Source organism: Orycteropus afer, unplaced genomic scaffold, assembly GCF_000298275.1.
Source record: "Orycteropus afer afer isolate SDZICR_OR568_19922 unplaced genomic scaffold, OryAfe1.0 scaffold00070, whole genome shotgun sequence".
Taxonomy (NCBI): domain Eukaryota; kingdom Metazoa; phylum Chordata; class Mammalia; order Tubulidentata; family Orycteropodidae; genus Orycteropus; species Orycteropus afer.
The window spans coordinates 7,685,997-7,706,718 of record NW_006921657.1 but is presented as its reverse complement, the minus strand read 5'-3'; the positions used below and the strand labels follow the sequence as shown (position 1 = coordinate 7,706,718).

General features: G+C 47.1%; 1 protein-coding gene across 1 annotated transcript in view; it reads left to right on the top strand.

The window, feature by feature from the left end:
* COL13A1 (collagen type XIII alpha 1 chain) overlaps positions 1–20,000 on the top strand; it is a 187,365-nt gene extending 167,365 nt beyond the window's left edge. Inside the window, exons 36-42 of the mRNA XM_042780919.1 lie at positions 3,420–3,455; positions 6,191–6,244; positions 7,528–7,581; positions 8,608–8,643; positions 14,273–14,359; positions 18,583–18,621; positions 19,995–20,000. Of these exons, the coding sequence (XP_042636853.1) occupies positions 3,420–3,455; positions 6,191–6,244; positions 7,528–7,581; positions 8,608–8,643; positions 14,273–14,359; positions 18,583–18,621; positions 19,995–20,000 (312 nt within the window). The remainder of the gene's footprint in view (positions 1–3,419; positions 3,456–6,190; positions 6,245–7,527; positions 7,582–8,607; positions 8,644–14,272; positions 14,360–18,582; positions 18,622–19,994) is intronic.
* The last annotated feature ends 722 nt before the right edge of the window (positions 20,001–20,722 follow it).

Here is a 20,722-nt window from a genome sequence, read left to right as displayed (position 1 = left end):
CCCCCTCACCTGTGTCCAGGTGAGTGAATCTGACCATTCATCCCTGGAGCCCAAGGCTCCGTCCTCCCTCCACACTGAAGTGGGAAACTTTTTTTAAGATCTGGAAGAGAGGAGCAATCCATCTAATCATTCTACTCATGAGCCCAGAGAAGAAAGTGAGTCACTTGAGGTCATACAAGAAGTCTGTGGCCAAGCCAGGGGCTGCAGCCTCACAAAGGGACTCGACTCTCTCCGACCACTCGGGCTTCTCTGTCCCGGGCTCAAGTCCAGTCCCCTCCCCAAGGAAGCTGTAAAGAGCCAAGGGAACAATGGGAAGCCCAATTAACCCAGCTTGGCAGCGCTTGAAGGTCTGGTTAATATAATCACAGTAACCAAATAGCAAAAGCAAAGGTATAATTACACCCTCATTAATGCAGCAAATGTAGGAATACTTAAGAAGCTGATTCTTCGCTTGACAGACTCCAGAAAACTGATGACTTTAGCAGACATTTTCCCAGGTCTTAAGCTTGTGTCCAGAATGATTAAGAATTCCTTACTATTAAAAGAGCCTTCCTGCCCCCACTCAACCACGGATCTCTCCTTGTCCACCTTCATGGCCCCAAAAACCCTAATAAACACTGGAGAAGTCAGTCAGAGGTTGAAATTCAAATGCCACAGAAGCCGATTAGGTAATATAAACAAGGAACAGGCCAGATGAAAGACAAAAGACCCTGTCTGTCTTTTATTGTCCAACTTTTGATAGAGACATATGTGCAGAGAAATACTTTTTCTAGGTTTACTAAAACAGAACTAGCATATTCGTGAATAGCGATTAATACTGACTTTAGGGGTGCAATAGGAAGTGGTGAGGACTATGGTGCTGTGGAGACCATGTGCCCCTTCTTAAGGGGAACAGCCCCTTCTCAGCTTAGCTGACTGATGCCCTGGGGACATGGGGGCCCAGTATTTCTGGATCATTCCATTTTCTAAGGGAAGCTGAAAGTTTGGCATTTTATATGAAATCACCTTTCTAACACTTTCTAATAGACCATATAAGATATTTCAGTGATCTACTTCTGGCCTGAAATCTTCCAGTTTGTGCCTTCTGCTCTAGAACTCTCAAGAAAACTCAGTGTTTGTACTGCACAGGCCAAAACTGTTAACCATTGAGTCGATTCTGACTCACGGTGACCCCATGTGTGTCAGAATAGAACTGTGCTCCACAGGGGTTTCAAGGCTATGACCTTTCAGAAGCAGATCACCACAACTTTCTTCCAAGGTACCTGTGAGTAGGTTTGAACCTTCAACCTTTTAGTTAGTAGTCAAGTGCTTAACTGTTTGTGCTACCCAGAGAGTCTTGCATAGACAAAGCATGTGGATATTTGGCTAAAGTTCTGTTTTTAGGCTTCACCTGGATATTCCATTGGTAGTAGCCTGCTTTTCCAGAATATCTTTGTGAATTCCCCCATTTGACCTACAGAAGTAGTTCTTGACGCTGGTTGGGCACTTTGTAAAAATACCATTACCCAGGTCCTACTCTTAGAGGCTCTCATTGAACTAACCCAGGGTGGGGCCCAGGCATCTGTATTATTTAACATCTCCCTGGGAATTTGAATATGCAGCGATAGCCCTCTAGGCTGATGCACCAAAGTCGGTCCAAGAATTAGGTGATCCTTAGAGCCTGGTGAAACCCCTGAGACTATAGCTCCTAGTTACCCTTCAGGCCTGAAATGGAACTCATTCCCGTGGCTTCCAGCCAAACAATAGACAGGCATATAGAGTGAACATTTACACCAGCTAGCTACACTCCTTGGGAGTTCTGATGGCGGAGTGCCTAAGGCATTTGACTGCTAACCAGAAGGCTGGTGGTTCAAACCCACCAGCCACTCCTTGGATAGAAAGTTGGGCAATCTACTTGCATAGAGATACCACCTCAGAACCCCAAGGAAGGGTCACTACGAGTCAGTCTGACTCAATGGCAGTAAGTTTGGTTTTTTGATTTGGAAATATACTCTTTAGAACAATCAATCATGGGAAAATAGAAGGGCAGTATTTGCACTGGGAGATAGCTCAGGGGGCAGGAAGGCATAGGAAACAAGGACACAGGGAAGAGATAACTACAGGGAGGAAATGGAAAGAGAGCTGTTACATTGTGGGGATTGCAGTCAATGTCATGAAACAAAATGTATATGAATTGCTGTATGGAAAATGAATTTGCTCTGTGAACTTTCACCCAACTCACAATAACAATTTGAGGGGAAAAGAAAAAAAGAATTAGATGGTCCTAAAACACAGAAGTGACTAGTCCTTCTAGAATCTTTCTACCCAATTCTCTTTCGTCAGGAGGAAGCAGCTCCCTTCTCCCTCCCTCTCCTGGGGGCTTCCCTCCCACCTTTACAATCCTGAGGCCAACATTCATTTCTGAGGCCCAGTTGGAGGGAGTTTTCAAGAACCTAGTCCTTACTGAGCTAGAGTGGTCCTGCGGCCTTCTCCCTTGCTCGTCACATTGGAATTAATGGGAAATTTTCTCCCTTGCCTTCCCAGGTGGCTGCAGAGAGGGTTCCTTCACCTAGCACTGGGCCAGGAGTTTCCATGGCTGACATATATGTCACTAGGCAGCAAGCAGTGAGGACACTGGAGAGGGAGCCAGTGTTTAAGCTTCCCACCTGCCTGCCAGTTTGCTCCCAAAAATACTTGCACTTAGACCTCTGTCCCAGTCAGCTGCCCTCAAAGCCTTTTTCTATAAAAGAGCCCTTGACTGGAAACATATGAATGGATATGGAAGCATATGAATGGGTGTTCAGTTTACAAACTGTAAAGGGCCAGAGAAATGTCAGACATCATTATTAGTATCATTCAAGGGCCAACTCCTCCCACCTAGCTGAAGCAGAAGTAGACCAACTTCTGCCCTGGTTTCAAAACCAGGTGCTGTAACTCATTGCGGTCCTCTCAGGGATTCCTAGCCTGGTCTAGTGCCAACAGGTGTGCAACAGAGGCCAGGGAAACCATCCTCACCCAGGTCCCACCCACATAAGTGTGCTCCTGGGAAGGAAGCATTAGACTTGGTTCCAGATATATCTCTATGATTCATTGTCTGTATCCCTTTCCCTAGAACACAAGGGCCCCTTGGGAGAGAGGCTCTGAGAGGGGGAGCAGGCAAGAAAGGAGAGGGTGGCCACTCAGAATGGTCATCAAGTGGTCTCCACTGCAAGCTGCTCAGCAGCAGGCCACACTGCACTCAGTGTCTCCATGTTTTTGTTGGTGTCCATGTAAATACCATTACCTGTCCTCCCAAGCTTACTTTTCCCGTTTTGTTTGATTGCCAGCATTTATGTCTGTCCAGAGCCACTGCTTCACTCACCTCTTCCCTCCTCGTTCCCTTTTTTTCCCTCCCGTTCCTCCCTTCCCCTTCTTTTGGTCAAACCGTTCCCTTCATCCAGGGAGCTTCAGGTTTGGACGGCAGGCCTGGGCCACCGGTGAGTGTCACTTCTCCATTACCCCTCACTCCACCCCATCCCCACCCCAGCCTGTGATCCCTCTTGTTTGTTCTGCTGTGGCCTTGTTTTCCCAGTGAGTCAAGCCTTATCCCACCACTGACACCAGAAAGCTGTAGTCTGTGCTCAGTTCAGAAGTACTTATTCAGGCCTCTTGAACAAAGATGGCTGGATTTAGTCTGAATTTCCCTGTCCATATGTGTCCAGGGACCCCAAACTTGACTACTAGACTACTGGGTGTGGGGTAAGAGGCCACTTCAGCAGCACTGCTCCTAGTTCTGGAAGGAATGCTGAGTCCAGCCTAGGAGCCCAGCCCTGGGGGTTGGGGCCATGATCCATCCCCACCAAATACAACAATGTCTGTATGTACCCATCATACTGTGTTGTCTCTGCTGTGAGCTCTGTTCATCTTCTGTCTGCCCATGAGGGCTTCCTACTCCTCTGCAGCTACTAGTCTGCTGTGTATTGGGGTGGGGATGACATTGAAGGGTGAGGGCAGGTGTAGCTTTTTTGAGCATTGTGGCCAATTCCAGCTCAGAGTTTTTGAGCATATTCTAACCACACCTGTCACTCCCTTTAGCACCATAGCAACCCAATAACAGAGCAGCTGAGAGATTCAGGTCCCTTCTTTCTCCATACATCTTGATTCCAGAAAACAGGCATCACCCTACTCTAGACTAGAAAACACCTCGCCCTTCTTTTTGTGACAACAACTGAAGCTTCAGAGGAAACTTTCCTTCCTCTCTATTTTCTATTTCCCCTCTCTGAGCACCTAATAAGGTCTGCAGGGCAGTAGTGCCCCTGGCTGTCACACAATCCCTGATGAAGTCCATCACATACCATGGTGTTGAGACCACTGACTATCCAAAGGCCAGGAGGCTGGTCTTCTGCCCTGCTAACAAGGGCTGAATGTGTGCCCAGATCCTTCCAGTTGGCAAGTTCTGCTCTGCACTTGCAGGATGCTTTCGAGGCCATAAAAGATAAGGTTCTAATGAGGCTGCTGGAGTGACACTAGTGGAAAATGAGAACTTGCAGGGGGTTTTTCATGGAGGGGAAGCCCAGAGAACTGTTAAAGCATACCTGTTCTTAAAAGGCCTTCCCTGGGGCCTGGAAGTAGGCCTCAGAACTGATGTCAACAGAAGCTGATGCTTTTAGAGGCAGTAGGAACCAGGAAAACTCACTCAGTTTCATCCTGCTGAATGCCTGTTCTGTGTCCTCATAAGGTGAGGGAAACCAAGGCTTTGAGAGGGGATTTGCCCAAGATGACAGGTCTTTTCAGAGCCTCTCTCTCTGCCATATGCATTTATGGAGATGGCCCACAGACTCCCACATATGGAAAACATACCCATTTTCCAGGTATTATTACGGTTTTGCTCTTCCACCATGGTCCCTCTCCTCCTATCCTCTCTCACCTAGTACACTTTTCCCAGGTGGCCTGTCAGGGCTAGGGTATGATCTGTGTTGGGCATAGTGCCCAATATTCAGTATGCATTCTTTTGTTTAAACCTGGCAGCAGCCTAGGCGGTGAGCACCAACACTATCATCCTCACTTTACAGAAGGGAACACTGACATTCAGGCTAAGTAACTCTTCCAGTATCACAGAGTCTGTCTGTCCTCGAAGCAGGGTTTGAAGCAGCCATCTGACTCTGGAGTCCTATTTAAACATCACCCCTGATTCGGTCTCATTCATTTTGTGAGCTTTTGTCATTGACGCCCATAAGCTTTTGTTCTTCCCTTATGGTTGCAAAAGGGGCACCAAGAACATTCTATTGCACTTTTTCTTTCTTCCCCATGTAAAAGAAATCTGCATTTTCCCACTTGCTCCACCTTTCACAGTCACACTTACAGCATAGAGAACCACCCATAGGTCCAAGCCCACATCCTCACATCCTTATCTGAGTAGGAAATACTAACACTGAGGCAAAACACTAGCAGGCTCAGAAATACAGACTTTCTCTAGTTGGGCTATAAATTGGGAACCAGGAGAAGAGGCTTAATTATGCCCTAGTAAGTCCTGCTCCCGTCTCTAAGCAACACAGCACTGATTCCTCCTGCCGCCTCCAACTCCCCTGCAGACCTGAGTTAGGAGTGTTTATAACCCACCTTCCTGCCAGGCTAGTGTCGGTGCGACACCCAAGGCACACTAATTTACTCTCCTATCCAGCCTGTTCTGGAGGCCCAGGAGTGTGAGAGAAAAGGCCTTAGCCAGAGGCTGAAAGCCAGGGATGGGGGTCTGCACAGGGGTGGGTGGGGGCAGGTGGGGGTTGAATGACCCTGTCTTATGCCTGCCTGTGTGTGCATCTGCATTGGTCTCTGTGGCATGAAGACCCTCCTGCTGCATGTGGAGCTGCGCCAGCACAGGGGCGCCAGCCCCGGCCCCCCACCCATGGGAGGGGGTCAACTCCCTCACAAGTGCTTCTGGGAGCAAACTAAGCAACCGTTCTCCTACCGTTTTCAGCCTTGGCAAGCTTGGTTGTGAAGTGAAATAGTTTTATTCCAAGAATCTGGCTCTGAGGCAGTGGGGAGGTGCTTCTCTTCCCCAAGGCTGCCCAACCGAAACAGGAACACAGCCCAGTGAACTGACTGCCCTGCCCGAGCCTAGCCTCGCCAACCCTGAAAACTGGGCCTCTGGGCCTTCCTCGTCTCCAGCCTTGGGTGGGCTCTGAGGGCTCTCTCAGCCTCAGGATGCTCACCTTTGCTGTCTTTAAACCCCCAGGGTACTCCAGGACCAATTGGAGTTCCAGGCCCCGCAGGACCAAAGGGCGAGAGGGTGAGTCTCACCAAGCCGGGAGCCTGGGCAAGCAGGAAGGAGGCCAGCCATCCTTCCTCAGGCTGAAGTGCTGCAGTCCTGGCACCTGGGACCCAACACAATTACTGCATCTGCCTCAAGAGTGACAGCCACCATCCCTTCCTTGTAGACAAAGCAAGCACCTTCATTCATCTCTTCTCTCAGTGATTCTGTTAACAGCCTGTGGGAGGGACCTGCAGGCCTGGGGTAACTCTGTTCTGTAGCTATGAGTAGACAGAGACCTGGAGAAATCTAGAAAATGAAAGCTCTCTCCACCTCAGCTTCTAGTTGCCCAGCCAGTGCCAGTTCTTGGATTCAGAGTCTGACAAGGCCCCAGGTGCTATCATCAGCAGGACACTCCTAAGCTTTGTAATAAGGATTTAGGGATACACCATGGAACTGAAGGCCAGGTGATGTTTGGAACAATCTGAGAGACATCAAGAAGTCAAAGGCCAGTGCCTTAGTCTCAGGTCCCACCATTACTGGTCATGTGACCTTGGCTACTGCTCACATAACTCTCCAAGCTCCAGCCTCCTCACATGGAGTAGGTATGTGCAAGGGTGAGGGTAGAGCATGTTGGCTCAGCGGAGGCAGGAGAGCTGAATGTCATTTCAGCTCAGCTCTTGCCCCAGTCTCTCCATGTTCAGGCCTTAGGGTAGCTAAAGAATCAGCCAGGGCCCTGGGCCTCTGAGGGCATCCGTTGAACTCTGTTATGAGCAGTTCTCCTCCTCGCCCACCTACACACCTGTCTGTCTCAAGGGAGGCTGAGGGAAACATAGCAGCCTCTGTGGGGTGTGAAAGATGGAAAGCTTCTGAAGGGGACATAGAGGATTCTCTGAGGTCATAGCCAGTTGGGAAAACCAGGATTAACTTCTCTGTGGATGTCACTTGAGGGAGGCTTCAAAGAAAACAGAAAAGTCCTCTTTCCTTTCTCTTATGCCTGCCTTCTGTGTTCCACCCATTTCCTGCTCCCTGTTCTCCCCTGCTTGTGCCTCAGGCCAGCCCTTACCCACAGGACACTGCTCAGCCTTTCTGTTGGGTCTAGGGACATAGGCTCTGGGCAGCAACAGGGTGAGGAGGGGTTTCCAAGCCTACTCCCTGGGGCAGAGCAACACCAGCCATACCCTACCCTCTGCCCAGCCCTTGCTTCCCCACGGGCTCCTTTGGGGAGCTGGAGAAGTTTCTATTGCATGAAAATAAGAACCAGCTGATAGAAGGTTGTTACCATGTCAGGAGGGCTCATGGGTTTCCTTCTCCTGTTTCAGGGCAGCAAAGGTGACCCTGGGATGACAGGACCAACGGGAGCAGCAGGGCTTCCTGTAAGTCTCCTGGAATCAAGGTTTCTCTTCTTCCTTTCCCTCAACAGAAGCATTTTCAAAACAGACAATCCAGAGCTTGGAGCAACAAATCTGGGGCCAAGCGAGAATTCTCATTTCTTTGACAGGAAGCTGTTCACAGCCAGTGGACAATGCACTAGAACTTTTCTGCTGGACATGCTGGGAGCAAAACATCATGTAGCAATTCCTTGGGCATGTAGACTGTGTACTGTAACAACCATATCATGGGCCTCTTCCACTGTAAGCCTCTGTGCTAACAGCTCACAGATAAACATGCCACCACCCCTGCCCTCAAGGAGGGATGGATCCTTGGCAACGGCAGGTTCAAACCCAAATCTCTGTAGTATAAGAAAATGCTTCATGAGAGAGCACCTCTCCCAAGGGAGCTGGGCCTCAAGGAGTAGACCACCTTTCCATCTGCAGCATGTTATATCATAGCTTTGTTATAAAAGTTAATTGTCTGCCCAGCAGAGCCAGAACTGTTGTTTCCCATCTATCTGAAGGCTTGTACATCTGTTTGCTCGTTTCATGGTAGGTTGCCTGGGCAGTTTTCTTTGGGTTAAATAGGCAACTACAGGTAAATGTTTGCCTTGTGTTCATTCATCCCTCTGGCTGAAGAAATGGATGGTATTTTGCACCTTGAAAAGAAGGTCTGAACCTGGCAAGATAGCAATGTGGACATCTACCAGAAGAGTTCTCTGCTCCCAGACCATGTCCTCTGAGGCATCACTCAATTAGCATAAATGATGGTGGAAGAACACCACAGGCTGGGACATTGGCTGTGGACAAGAACCAGAACTCTGTCACTGGCTTTGCCCATAACTCATCATGTGTCTCTAGGTCCGGTCACTTGAGCAATTTTCTCCTTTGCCCCTTTGTATAAAATGGGGTATAATTAAACCTGTCTCCAGTGAATTCAGCATCAGTAAATGGGTTTATGAATCTAGGAAGGAAGGACTGTATGACATCCTGTGTTGTGTCATTTCTCATTTCTCTGATTTATTGCAGGGTTTACACGGACCACCCGGGGACAAAGGACACCGGGTGAGTCGGAGCCCTTGCACCCCGGCTCTGGTTACTAATGTCTTCATGATGTGATGAAATGATCAATTGGGGATTCCTGACCCAATAGAGCAAATATGATTTTTCCTAGTAAATCATCCTAAGTTAAAAGCTTTATGGTAGAAGGCTTCATATGTGGCAGGCAGGAGCCTGGGGCCTCAGCCTGAAATTGAAGCTTGTATTTTTCCATATGACAAGAGATGGCCATTGGATTAACACTGCCATCCAGGAACAAAAATCCCATGTTCAACTCTCACCATGTTGCCCTGATAATGAACCCTTAAACGATATTTTAAAATCCATAATTAACTAGCCCTAGCTTCCTAAATTTAGTTTAGCCAGGCATTCCAAGCTACTGGTGAGAAGAAAATAAATTCCATTTCTGAGAGCAAGCAGGCAGCTGCTGTAAGTAGCCAACCCTTTACAAAAAAATATTACAGCCATTATTTCTCTTGGAAAGAGTCAACAGGACTGTGAAATGAATGACACCTTCCTAAGCCCCTTGCTTTCCTTTTGGTTCCTGCCATCTTCACCAGGATACATTTATTCAATGTCCTGGACCCACAGTCACATAGTGGTATATGACACATGCCATGACCTTCAGCACTGGGGTCCAGCAGGGATAAGTTAACTACATCTGACCAAGAGTTGACCTTTGGGTTCCTTTCTAGGATGTCTCTCTGATCTGCTGCTTCAACACAGTAGTTCTCAGAGTGAAGTACACATTCCATAGAAGCCCAGAGGGTCTTTAACTCACTGGCATTGAGTCAATTCTGACTCATAGTAACCTTATAGGACAGAGTACAGCTGCCCCATAGAATTTCCAAGGCTATAAATCTTTACAGAAGCAGATTGCCTCATCTTTGTCCCATGGAGCAACTGGTGGGTTTGAACCACTGGACTTTTTGGTTGGCAGCCAAATGCCTTACCCACTGCACCATCAGAGCTCCTTAAGAGGATCCTTAAAACTAAAATCCAAATTCACTGCCATTGAGTCAATTCTGACACATAGTGACCCCACTGGGTTTCCAAGGCTGTAAATCTTTACAGAAGCAGATCACCTCATCTTTCTTTTGCAAAGTGGCTGGTGGGTTCAAACCACGGACCTTTTTGGTTGGCAGCCAAATGTCTTAACCACTACACCATCAGAGCCCCTTTAAGAGGCTCTTAGGGGGGTCATAAAATCCAAGGACCTTAAAGTTAGAAGAAATGGGAGGAGAAGATGGAGAAATGAGGCCCAGAATGGTGATACAACATACTGAGATCCCACAGAGAGTTAGAGGCAGAGCACGGAGCTCCTAGAACTCAGGTCTTCAGGCTTATCTTTGAACACCAGTACCATGTTCGTGAATACAAGTGCCAGAATCTCCAGGTACAGTCCAGCACCAATTCCATTTCCTTCCATTTAAGGCACATTTATTGAGCACTTTCACATTCCTGAATTCTCCTCCCAGGTGTTAGCCAAACCTATTCCATTTGTCCCACATATTCTATAAACTAAGGAGTAGGGAGTGCTACCCCTACCAGAGTGTTCCACGGGAAGACCAAGTTTTCAAAGCACTGGAATGAAAAGATGTGCTTCCAGCAAAGTGGCCAGGCTTTATAAGACAGGCTGGAAAACTCTCCTTTTTTAGTGTGACATTAAAGAACTCAGGCCTCAAAAAATTGATCATTCCATCTCTTAGTTGGCTTGTTAACCTTCTTTCTGATTCACTTCTAATGAGTACTGGTTTTCTTTATTAGATTAAATTAATATTTTAAAAACTAATCTCTTAAGACTGTTTTCAGTTGGCTTGAGGTGCAAACAATTTGAAGGCTGTGAAATTAGTCCTTCAAGTGAGGGTCATTGTGTTGTTCTAGAGATGGAGTTCCTTGTCACAGAGGAAGGAGGGGTGGAGCCTGGTGGCTCTGATTCTTAAGGAACCACATTTGATGAATGTGTCAGTAAGGCCCCTGCAATCAGTGAGAAAACATTTATTCTCCACTTCTCTCTTCTTAAAGTTGCACATACTTACCCCCCATCCAATTATATAAATTAGGGATATGTCATGTAATAGAAGTCAAGTCCAGAAAATGGGAAAGTTACATGAACCTTCTTTTGAGCGCACCAGAAAGAACCAGTTACCATGTTCCAAAGAGCTGGCTCTTCATTAGAGAGATTTGACTTTCAGGATACCAGAAGGTCCTATGAGAGTCTCTGCTAAATCTTGTCTTCTTATTTAGACCTTTTTTCCCACCAGCCCTAACAGAGCTTCAAGGAAGAAATATAAGGACTTGATATTAATACTTTCAAAACAAAGAAAGGCCTGGCCCAAGCCAAGTCAGCACTTTGCCATGGAAAGTCTTCTGATACTGGAAGCTCAGAATGTCAACACTTTGATCAAAGTGAAATGCCAGAAGTGGCTTAGACAACATTTTGATTAGAAGCTTTGTTGTTACTTGTAAAGGTCAAGTTAGGGAGCTCTGGTAGCATAGTGCCTAAGGCACTTGACTGCTCACCAGAAGGCTGGCGGTTCAAACCCACCAACCACTCCTCGGAAGGAAGGTTGGGCAATCCTACTTCCGTAGTGATACTGCCTCGGAAACCCAAGGAGGGGGTCGCTATGAGTCGGGCCAACTCGACGGCAAACAACAACAACAAAGTTCCCTCCACTCCCACCCAGGTTTTAGAGGGAAGTTCCTATAGCGAAGCTCCCAAACTCTGCTACAAACCATACCCTGGGACCCCCACCAGAGACTCCTAGCCTTTTGTTCTTAGAATGAACCAAGACACAACTTTAAATTATGCTTCTCCTGAAGGGCCAGGAATTAGAGTAGTAACTGGAATATATGTCACATTGCTTCCCTGAACTGCTTTCTTTGCCATGAATGTAAAACTGGATGGTGCCCTGCTACTAATATTGAAGGATTTGATCAAAGATTGTATAGAAGACTTTTGATCAAAAGAGGGAAAAATGTGGAACAGAACTTCAACTTTTCATGGAATCTAGACTTTCTGAAACCATTGCAGCTGGATGATCCCCTAAAGAAATCTTTAAGCCCTAAATACTAAACTAAAACTATCCCCCAAAATCATCTTTTTTAAAAAATTATGCTTCTCCCATGCATTTCTGTTTATGGTGATGGGAAATTTGGCAACAATTCATGGTGATGGTTGCACACCGTAGTTAATGTAATTGATATCACTAAACTGTACACATGAAAAATGCTGAATTGGCAAATGTGTTGTATATATTTTTGCAACAATAATAAAAAAATTATACTTCTCCGTGTCACACCAGAGGCAGGTCTTCAAGCTTCTGTCCTGTTCCTAGAAGGTGGAAGGTCCTTACAGTGAGCAAAGCTCAGAGCCTTGAGACAGGGAGTTTTGTAAGAGAAAGCCACCCGTACCAGTGGAAATATTTTTCCCCCCTTCTCACTAAGCAGCTCTCCATGAATTTAGCCAAGGTGCCACTTTTAGGATTAAAACTCAGCCAAAGGATAAGGGTTGGTATGAATCTAGCAATTTGGTCATCAGGAAAATTGGGTGGACCACAGTCAATGATGTTACCACAGACTGCCTTGCAAGCCAGCTGAAAAGGTCTGAGTGCTGTGCAGTGAGGTGTGCATCTGTGTGTGCGTGTGCGTGCATGTGTGTGTGTGTGTGTCTTGCGTCCCTAGGTCCACCTTGCCTCCTTACCTCTCCTTCCACGTATTATCTCTTTTGGCCTGGATCTGCCTCTTCTTCCTCTACTCCTCCAATATGTATCCCCCTAGATATGTTCACCCATCATAATTTCATGTCCTTTTTCTTACCCTCCCTCAGCTTCAATTTATTTCCTCTAAAATCTATTTTTATATGCTTATCTACTTTGTAAGAGAACTCTGCTGCTTGCCTTTATTTGCCCCTTTCTCCTTGTTGTTGTTGCTGTTGTTATGTGCCTTGACCAGCTGGGATTCCTTCCTTGGCAGGGCCTCTTTTGTGTCACTATCTGAAGAGGGGAGGGTGTAGGTAAAGTCCTGCTCTACCGTCTTTAAAGGGCAACCGACTTAAAGTGACTTCTCATGCCCTTAGACCCTGACACACACACACCCGCAGTGTAATTTGCCCATCGTGTAAACCTGAAACACAGCCAACCCTCTGTTACCCTCAGGCCAAGAATTCAAGGAGCCTGGGACCACCTCCATCTTTGGCAGCTCTGCCCACTATCTCCATTTAAAAAAAAAACAAAAAACTCACTGCCATTGAGTCTATTCAACTCATAGCGACCCCTCCTTGGGTTTCCAAGGCAGCATCTCTACAGAAGTAGATTGTCCAATCTTCTTTCCAAGGAGTAGCTGGTGAGTTTGAACCACCAGCTGTCTGGTTAGCAGTCAAATGCCTTCAGCACTATGCCACCAGAGCTCCCTCTCTATCTTCATTTCAAAACAAAACTACAAACTTTCTTCATTAGGAAACTTAATTTGTGCTCATTTTTACACTGGCCTGACCCCAACAGAATGAGGGGGCCACAGTGCTGAGTAGGTCGACCATGGGCTTCCCTGTCCAAACAGCTACTTTGGTGTTATCATCATGTTGTTTTTGTTGTTATGTGCCGTCGAGTCGGATCCGACTCGTAGTGACCCCTCCTTGGGTTTCCGAGGCAGTATCACTACAGAAGTAGATTGCCCAACTTTCCTTCCGAGGAGTGGCTGGTGGGTTTGAACTGCCAGGCTTCTGGTTAGCAGTCACATGCCTTAGGCACTATGCTACCAGAGCTCCTGTTATCATCATGAGCAGCTATCATTTACTGAGCACGTACTATATGCCACTCTTATGCATTTAATGTGCACAAAGACCACAAAAAGCCATTGAATCAGGTGTTATTATCCCCATTTTACAGCATTAAACTGAGGTTAAGTAACTTCCCAAAGTCATGCTACTAATAACTAGCAGAGCCAACTCTGATGCCACAAGCCTTTCATCTGACCAGTGTGCTGCCCAGTCTTTTCGACTTTGCCCCTCTGGAGTAGCACCATGGCATTTCCCAAGCAATAGATAACAGCTTTCTGTAGAGTGAGGGTCAGGGGGTGGGGGTGGCGCAGGAAGAGTTCCAGGAAGACTCCCTAGGGCACACTCAGACCCCCTTTTAAAGAAGCCCAACATACGAATGTTCAAACTCAAATCCCTACAGAAAGGTGATGCTTCACTTTTAAAAATAACTCCTCAGAGCCCTCCTTAAATGTACAGTGGCCCTGACACATACAAATTTGGAGCTTTATTCAAGCTTTTCAGAAACAAATGAATTCCTTGAACTGACCTGTCCAAGTACAAATGGCCATGTATGGCTTCCCACTCTGCTCGGCATTTCCCACCAGCTCTGAACTCTACTGCTTCCTGCAGTCTGGCTTCCTCTGGCTTCCCAGTCTCCTCCTCACCAAAGTCTAAGGTGCTCAGTGGAGGGGAGGTGGGTCCTGACCCCAAATCCTATCGGGGAGAATATCCTGATCGAGAGAATCTATCAATCTATCATCCCTCTTTAATTTTTTTTTTTCTTTTTCTTTTTCTTTTTCTGTCTCTAACTTGAACACATGGATGATCCTAAAGTTTTGATGTTATTTTTTTTTTCTTGGACTAAACCATTATTTACAGGGGGAGAGGGGGAAGAAAGGCTCTAGAGGGCCTAAAGGGGATAAGGGAGACCAAGGAGCGCCTGGATTAGATGCCCCCTGTCCATTGGTATGTTTTTCTTTATCGTTTTGCATTGTTCTGATTATTTCCTTGAGGTTTGCAAGCTGGAAACAAAGAAGGCAAATAAACTAAGAGGAGAACCCAGTGACCACACTGAGGCTACCAAAACCCACCAATCTGTTAGCCTGTGAAATTCTGCCCGCTGCTGGGGTGCCTTAAACCACAGCTGCAAATAATTCCAGGCAAATCACTTTCTTTGAAGATGCAAAACAGTTGATGTGTGGAAGGGAAGAGACCAGGAGGAAGGGGATTGTCCAAGAGGAAGCCTCAGCTCTGAGCTCCAGGCTGACTTTGGAAGCCAGTGTAGCATTTGGGATTCACGAATTTGCCTTCTTCCTTTGGCGGCCACCTCTGCTTGATAGCCGGTAGTTCAAGTTGTCTGAGTCCTCACTAGGTCACGATGCAGGACCCCAGGGTTAGCATCTCCAGAGGCCACCTCTGCTCAAAAGTGGGCAGAATAAGGCCAGCCAGGGGCGATTCATAGACAGCCTTCTAACACCCAGTAGCCACCCACCTAAAACCTTTAAAGCTTTGGACCAAAGTCAGTAAACAGACACCCATGAGAAGCTTCGAAAAAGCCAGTTGTCGAGTTGATCCTAACTCCTGGTGACCTCATGTGTGCCACAGCAGAACTGTGCTCTACAGGACTTTCAATGGCTGACTTTTCAGAAGTAGATCACCAGGCCTGTCCTTCAGAGCACCTCTGGGTAGACCTGAACCTTCAACCTTTCGGATTGCAGCCAGGCACATTAACAGTTTGCACCACGCAGGGACTCCAGACAAAGCAACATTAATTCATTATGCTGCATCTGCTGGGCTTCTCGAGTGCCTTTTCCATCCATTTGAAGGTTCTGAAAATTATGATGCACTCAAGTGGACACGTAGCTGTTTACTCTGAGTGAATCTTGACCTAGAGAGGGGCCTGGTGGTACCATGTTCAGAAGATGAACTCTCCAGAAAGCCACTGAGAACACAAAGGCAGAGTTGGGGAGATGGGAATGCCCTGTGTGTAGATGCCTCCAGAGTCCTGCATCCTGGCCAGTGTAAGACTGGGCCTCTCTGCTCCATAGACACGTGGAGTTGGCCAGCCTTGACTTCAATAACCCCCGTGGTTGGTTTTGTGAACAGGGACACCGAGGTTTTAAAGGAGAGAAAGGGGAACCGGGGTTACCAGGGCTGGACGGACTGGATGCCCCATGCCCATTGGTATGGCATCACCCTCCCCATTTCTGCATGGCCGATTCGGGCATCCCTACCTGTGTGGTTCATACCTGCATGCCTCACCAGCCTTCATCCATCCACCCTCCACTCCCTGCTTGTTCTCTGTGTGGACACCAAAGCCACCTTGCCTTTGCTGCTCCTCAGGGGGCCCAAGCCATGCTTCCCTCTTGCATGCAGTTTGACAATATGTTTCCTTGGCTTCCTTCTGTACCTACTTCAAAAGCACCTCATCTTGAAGTGAGCTGATACTCCCCAGCCCAAAGCAGCTTTGGCTACATCTCATCATCGTTTCAGAATTGCTTCTAGACAGATCTGCCACCATAAATAAAACTAGGGAAGGGGATTCTGTGGGCAGGTTCTGAGAAATGTGACTTCTTCATGCAATGCAGTTAGCCCACAAACATTGGCTGAGCACTTGGCACATACTGACATGTTGAGGGATCACTGAGGTGCCTGGGTCAGCTCTTGTACCACCACTTTTTAGCAGGGGACATATAGGCACACTCATAACATTACTAGAGGAGAGAGAAGTTCTGTAACCAAGGGAGAGGAGGGGAGCCGCCTTATCTCCTTTCCCAGCCAGAGTCTGGGGTCACTGCCCTGGAAACACTAGCAGAATTGAGGGACTGTCCAAAGTTTTTAGATCCTAAATGGCTTATCCTTTTTGCTTAAATCCCAGAAGACAGTATAAGACCCTCCCTTGGCTTCCTTTTCATTCATCTGCAGATGGTTCATCACTGGATAGTCTGGAAGAGAATGAAAAGTTTGAGAATGTAGTTATGGAGATGAGAGGAGACCCTTCTTCCAAGCCTGTCCCAGACCTAAGTGGTGACCATTTTGTTCCCTCCTGGCCCAATCCATCTGTAGGCCTACACACCAATCCTTCCTACTTACTGAAAGGGAGGTAGGAGATGAAACATCATTTGAGGCAGAAGCAATGAGCTCAGGAGGGTCTTGCTCTCCAAAGTTTTCCCAGCAGTTATAGATGTCATGGAGCTATTGTCATACTAGAAGTCCCCTTGCAGAGCTCCTTGAAGAGGACTAGGGACTTTTAAGGACCAGCATGTATAACCAAAGAAGAGCACAGAGCAAGCACGCAGATCAGCACACTTCCTATCCCTGCTTTAAAGCTGCTGTCATCATCCCCACCCCATCCCCCATTGGCCAGGCCTACCCCCAGCAGACAGCATGAACAGGCATCTTTCTCCACTGGGACTTCCCAGTCCCTTCTCAGAGCCTGCATTAATCCTTAGCCAGCTCTTTCCTTTGCCACTCTTTTCTGCAGTATCTCCTTCCCACCACTGAGCACCTTTCCTTGGGCCCTGGCCTCCCAATCTTCCCCACCTAACCTTCCATTCTCCTTTGCCTGCCCTGCCCTCCACTGTTCCCCACCACCATCCACGTGCCAATGGGAATGCCCTCGGCCAGCAAGGTTCCTCTCCCTTCCGGAGTCCATGTGAAGTGTGTGCACCATAGGCTGGAGGAGGGATCAGAGGTCATCCTGAAACCACCTCTGCAGTCCCCTCCCCAACCCAAAGGGGAACACGAAGGTCACCCTTGTTTGACCCTTAATGCAAAATGGCCTTTTCTCTAATAACATCCCATATCAATGTGTCATTTGTCTATTAGTGTTGCTGTGGAAGTGTCCATATCTTCCCTTTCTTGTTTCTCATTGTCACTGTTTCCCTGGTCTCCTGTGTTGGATTATCTTGTACATGGGGGGCAGGGGAGGTATTGATCATGAGTTTTTGTTTATGATAACTAGACTTTTCCACCTTCCATGATAGGGCCACTGCCTACCAAGCAATGAGAGGTACAGGTGCCTGTCACCAGGGCATTAAGTTGGCCCCCTCCAACTTCCTTTGGGATTGATCTGAAAGTTGTGTCCCTTGGAAACCTGTGTCCATGAAGAATCTCTTCCTCTGCCCTGGAGCCTGGAATTCTAGATTCTGGGGGCAGTTTTAGTCCATTGAGACCAAAGACCAGATCTTTGCTCTCAGTCAGCGTTGCCCCACCCCTTGTTTCACAAAGCTGTCTAGATTCCCCCCAGGCTGTGCCAGAGAGGCCAGGCTATGAGGGCCAAGTGGACCCAGGAGGGTTTCCATCACCAAGGCATGACACTGGGTGCTTGGTGGTTGCCACCAACAAAGGGGACAAACAGTGTACAGTTGATCCCATCTTGCTATGATATTTTGCTCCCAAATTCCCAGCGATGTCTAAGACTATTCCAGAAGCCCTGTCTTCTTGCTGAAGGCACCTCAGGGCCATGTTGCAAATCCCATGAGATTGCCTGTCCCTTTGCACCTACCCCCACCCCACACTGATCATCAGATAAGAACTGCCTAGATTTTCTCCTTTCACCACTAGGTAAAAGAGAAAAATAAGGGAATGGGAGACCCATGAGACAGCTTGTTGTTGTTATGTGTCATCAAGTTGGACCTGACTCACAGCGACTCCTCCTTGGGTTTCCGAGGCAGTATCACTACAGAAGTAGATTGCCCCATCTTCCTTCTGAGAAGTGGCTGGTGGGGTTGAACCACCAACCTCCTGGTTAGCAGTCAAGTGTCTTAGGCACTACGCTACCAGAGCTCCCACTTAAAACAACCACACCTTCCTCAGGCTTCATAGAGGGGGAAAACTGAGGTCTCCAGGTGCTGACTTACCCATGAACACCCTGTACTAGTGGATCTCACAGGCTGCTCTTTCTACAACATTCAAGGCCGCCTCTGATTGCTGATCCCACAGGCTAGGAGAGCCTCCATTGGCCTCAACTGTAGTTTCATGTGGAACTACTGTAGGTCCAATGGGAAGAGAGCAAACATTTTCTCACCTCCTTCCCAAGCTCTGATCAGAGATAGAGAAAATAGACAACAGTGGGTCTACTACATCCCTATCAGCTGCCATGTGTGTGGCCTTATTTAGTCCTGTCCTCCTGCTTGGTGGGCCAGCTTCTGAGAATCTCAGCCCGTTGCCTTCCTTCCTCCCTGTAGGGTGAAGATGGTCTACCAGTCCAGGGCTGCTGGAACAAGGTAAGGTCCCCAGGGGTTTGCATTGCCTTGAGCAGAGATGTGCTTGGGGCTCCATTTTGCTAATAGTATGATAAAGCACAGAGAATATCCATTCTGGGCCTTTCTGCAGATGAGGCAAGACTTGGGTCTAAAAAGGAACTATCTCAGTGGCAGGTGCCCATTAAACATCCCATGCCCTGGGCTCACTGGGAGAACATTCAAAAATGCTGCTCTGGTGGCATAGTGCCTAAGGCATTTGACTGCTAACCAGAAGGCTGGCAGTTCAAACCCACCAGCCACTCTTCAGAAGGAAGATTGGGCAATCTTCTTCCCTGGAGATACTGCCTCAGAAACCCAAGGAGGGTTCACTATGATTCGAATTGACTCAACAGCATTGAGTTTGGTTTTTTGGTTAGTAAACCCTAATGTATGGAATTTCCATGTGGCCACACGGTGTGACATCTTTAGGCTTTGTGTGGTTAATTTGTACAGTACTCTTCCTCCAAGGAATTCTAAACTATGTTTTAAAATGAAATTATCAGTACTTTCATAAAATTAATGTATCAATGAGCTACTCTCATTGTATGGTACATATAAGGTTATTTAAGCCATATAATGACATCTATCCAGATGTAGGAAATCTAAGTTGCTTAAACCTTGAACTCACATGGCTTCAATGCCTCCCATGAAGACTGTCCAGCTCAGCACTCTACCCTTGCCCTTGAACTTAAGCTGCCAGAGCTTCATGCTTTCCAACATAGAACCTGCAGTACAACCCCCTCTTGGATTCCCAGAATTCCTACCAACATTGACTTTTCATTTCTTTACACTTGCCTTGGCTTTGGCCACCACTAAAGCAATCCGAAGCCACAGGACAATACCCTTGCAAACAGTCACCCCCATTCAGCCATAATCCCCCAAAGCTCAGGACTCCCCAGCATGGTGAGCCAAACTGGGTCCCAACAAATGTACCAGATGTCTTGATTCTCCACTGGCAGCCCCCTTCCATCTCCCTTCTCCTCAGCTCCTGCTTTCCCTCCTAACCCTCCTCACAAGTGGCCTAGGGGTGTTGGTTCATTCTTATGTAAGGGCTAGAGACCTTCTGTAACCAGTTCAAGAGTTTGTGCTTTGCTGACTCAGTCCAGCCCCAGTAATAGCAGAGTCACACTAACAATGAGATGGATAAGCAGCTTTCTGCTAAAATGCTCAGAATCTCATTAGTTCATGAGATTGAATGAAAGTAGGGAAACTGCCAAGAGACCAGGCCCTAAGTTGAGTATCCACTTGTCTGGGACTCTGTAATGACCCCAACCAGAGGAAGGAAAAACTTAATCTTCAAGGGAAATCTCTCCCCTGAATCTGTCCCTCATACCTCTTGTTGACTTCCCCCCTAGACTTAGTTCAAGCTCTACCATACAGGTAACAGATGTATTGAATAAGAACTCAACTCCTTGTCCGTTAAGGTAAAGATACTCTTCAAGGTCACTGTGATAGGAGACAGAATGGTTGAGCTCAGCAGGGAAAGGACAGCCACTATCAAGAACTAGTGTCTTGGAGCCACTATAGAGCATCATGCCTGTTGGTTCACCATAAATTCAGTCTGGGAAGATGCACAACTCAACAGCCAAGCCTCCGTAGGCATCACAGAGAAAAAGTGCCCTCTAGTGGCCAAGCAGATGAGTCACTAGGGGTGAAAACTTTGTTGCCGCCCTCAGGGTGCTTAGGTTCAAGACCATTTCTTTGACACAGGGGACTAGTGGTTCCCCCAAAATGCAATCCAGAGCTCCCATCCATCCCAGGACGAGATCTGCCTCCTTTGCTACAAGAGAGATAAACACCCACGGACTCACTGAAACTAACTCTATGGGTTTTTTTTTAATTTCTGTTTTGTTTTGTTTTGTTTTACAGTGATGCCTCTAACCTTGGATTGGCCTGTGTGTGTGTTTGTACATAGAATATTTATTTTTATACAGTTTTCACTTTTTGAAAATGCCAGACGTATGATGCATCTTACAGATTATTAAAAAAAAAAAACAAAAACAACAAACCCTGCATATTTTGTACAGAGAATACCAACTTCTTCCCTTTTGTTTACAAGATGTTTTGTATAAGTCTACGTCTC